Source organism: Morone saxatilis, unplaced genomic scaffold (genome assembly GCF_004916995.1).
Source record: "Morone saxatilis isolate NCDOM2014 unplaced genomic scaffold, NCSU_SB_2.0 Contig2, whole genome shotgun sequence".
In the NCBI taxonomy this organism is placed as follows: domain Eukaryota; kingdom Metazoa; phylum Chordata; class Actinopteri; family Moronidae; genus Morone; species Morone saxatilis.
This window is the reverse complement of record NW_023339762.1, coordinates 19186996-19189186: the sequence shown is the minus strand read 5'-3', so window position 1 is coordinate 19189186 and position 2191 is coordinate 19186996. Positions and strand designations below refer to the sequence as shown.

The following is a 2191-nucleotide window of genomic DNA, read 5'->3' as shown; positions in this document are numbered from 1 at the left end:
ATATATATATATATATATGCAAGTAAAGTTAATACTATCTTTCATTTTACCTACATACTTGCATGTTTCAAATTCTACAGATTTATAGCAGAATCCTACATTAAAACTGAAAACAGGTTGTAAAGTTTTAGACTTTATAGACCCTCAGCTGTTTTTACAGACTGAGTTAGTTATCTGATCATGTGTAAAATCACTGGAGGGTCCTTTTTAAGATTAAATATGCATTAGATGACATTTATTGGGTACTCAATATGAAGCAAATGAATGTCAGTAAATATTTTAAGACTGCCACAGAGAGGTCACTTCCTTAATCCACTGTCCATGTTCGTCTCCAGTGCCGTTTGATGAGGATGACAGGGATGACTCAGTGTGGTTCCTGGATCATGACTACTTGGAGAACATGTACGGCATGTTCAAGAAAGTTAATGGTACGGCACACCACATCTACATAATTCAGTTGTGTTATACGTTGACTGTGTTGCGCTGATTTTGTACTTGTGAATAACTGTCTTTCCTGGTTTTCAGCCAGAGAAAGAATAGTCGGATGGTACCACACAGGACCCAAGTTACATAAGAATGACATTGCCATCAATGAACTCATCAAGCAGTACTGTACTAATTCGGTATGTTTTGTAATTTCTCCTCAGTTTCACCGTATTTTACTCATATTCATTCCGGTATTGAATAACTCACTCGTATATTTCTCTTTTATCCTACCAGGTGTTAGTCATTATAGATGTGAAGCCCAAAGATCTTGGTCTTCCCACAGAAGCATACATCTCTGTGGAGGAAATACACGATGTAAGAGAATCATAGATTGCATGGAAGCACACAGAAGACCAGATTTTTATTGAATTATGAATTTCATAATAAATAATTACTATTTTGTGGCCAGTCCAGCACGGGCCACAGTACCCTAACTGCCTCAAAAACAATATTAAATTACCCCAATTACTAAAGTACTTTCTTGTGTGAAAAAATCATTGATTGTTTGATTTACTATTTTTAGGATGGCACTCCAACATCCAAGACATTTGAACACGTCACCAGTGAGATTGGAGCTGAGGAAGCAGAGGAAGTGGGTGTGGAGCATCTGCTCAGGTACGAAACAAACCTTTAATTTACACACTTTGCCACAATCTAAATCACCACAGTAAATAATTACAGTACTACTTTACTGTAATCACCAAACGTGCAAAGACGTACTGAGTTATCAACTCACATGTTCATTTATAATCATGTCCATTAACTTCTCATCTGCTATTTACCTACAGAGATATCAAGGATACCACAGTCGGCACTCTGTCGCAACGCATCACAAATCAGGTTCATGGCCTGAAGGGACTCAACTCAAAGCTGCTGGACATCCGCTCTTACCTGGAGAGAGTGACAGCAGGGAAACTTCCCATCAACCACCAGATCATCTACCAGCTGCAGGATGTCTTCAACTTGCTGCCAGATGTAAATCTTCTGGTGAGTCGTTTGTGTTTGAGGTGTACTTTGTATTTTTTTTTACAATAATCATTGTAAGAAAGTTTGTTAAATTGTAGATTAGATTTTAGATCTAAATTTCACTTGATTTTTAAGTGACATAAATGTTTTTCTAGTTTGATTTTATTATCCTGCAGTGCCCTGGTAGCTCACCTTGTAGAGCTGGCCCATGTACGTCCTTGCTGCAACGGCCATGGGTTCGATCTGTGGCCCTTATCATCCCCCGTCTCTTATTCATTACCCAAGGAGATGGATCATTTTTATTATTTGGCATCAAAGAAACATACATTTTGTTTTAGGCATTTTGCTTTACTTATATTGTTACAGTAGAGATAAACAGTGCTCAGGGCTGGATTCAAACCTGGGCCACTGCAGTAAGGATATGTGGTATGCGCTCTACCTTGTGAGCTACTGTAACAGTAAAACAAAATCTACCCTTGTTTAGCTTCCATGTTTAACTGAACTTCTCATTTTATCCACTGGAGGGCACACTGAGTCGGGTTTAGTGAGACACACAGCTCCAGCATGTTTGTGTTAATCAGTTAATCATCATGAACTGTAGTTCCTAACCGAGGAATGTGTCAGCTTTATATTTCTATTTTTACATGGGTTGAGATTTACTGTATGGATGTTTTCCAAATAACATTTTGTGATGAACTTATTAATTCCATAATTCTTAATAAATGCAAATCAGTTATCT

General features: G+C 37.7%; 1 protein-coding gene across 1 annotated transcript in view; it reads left to right on the top strand.

The window, feature by feature from the left end:
- The window catches only part of psmd7 (proteasome 26S subunit, non-ATPase 7), a 3949-nt gene that overhangs the window by 937 nt on the left and 821 nt on the right, over positions 1–2191 (top strand). The window contains exons 3-7 of the mRNA XM_035664924.1: positions 336–428; positions 526–623; positions 721–801; positions 1010–1101; positions 1275–1473. Of these exons, the coding sequence (XP_035520817.1) occupies positions 336–428; positions 526–623; positions 721–801; positions 1010–1101; positions 1275–1473 (563 nt within the window). The remainder of the gene's footprint in view (positions 1–335; positions 429–525; positions 624–720; positions 802–1009; positions 1102–1274; positions 1474–2191) is intronic.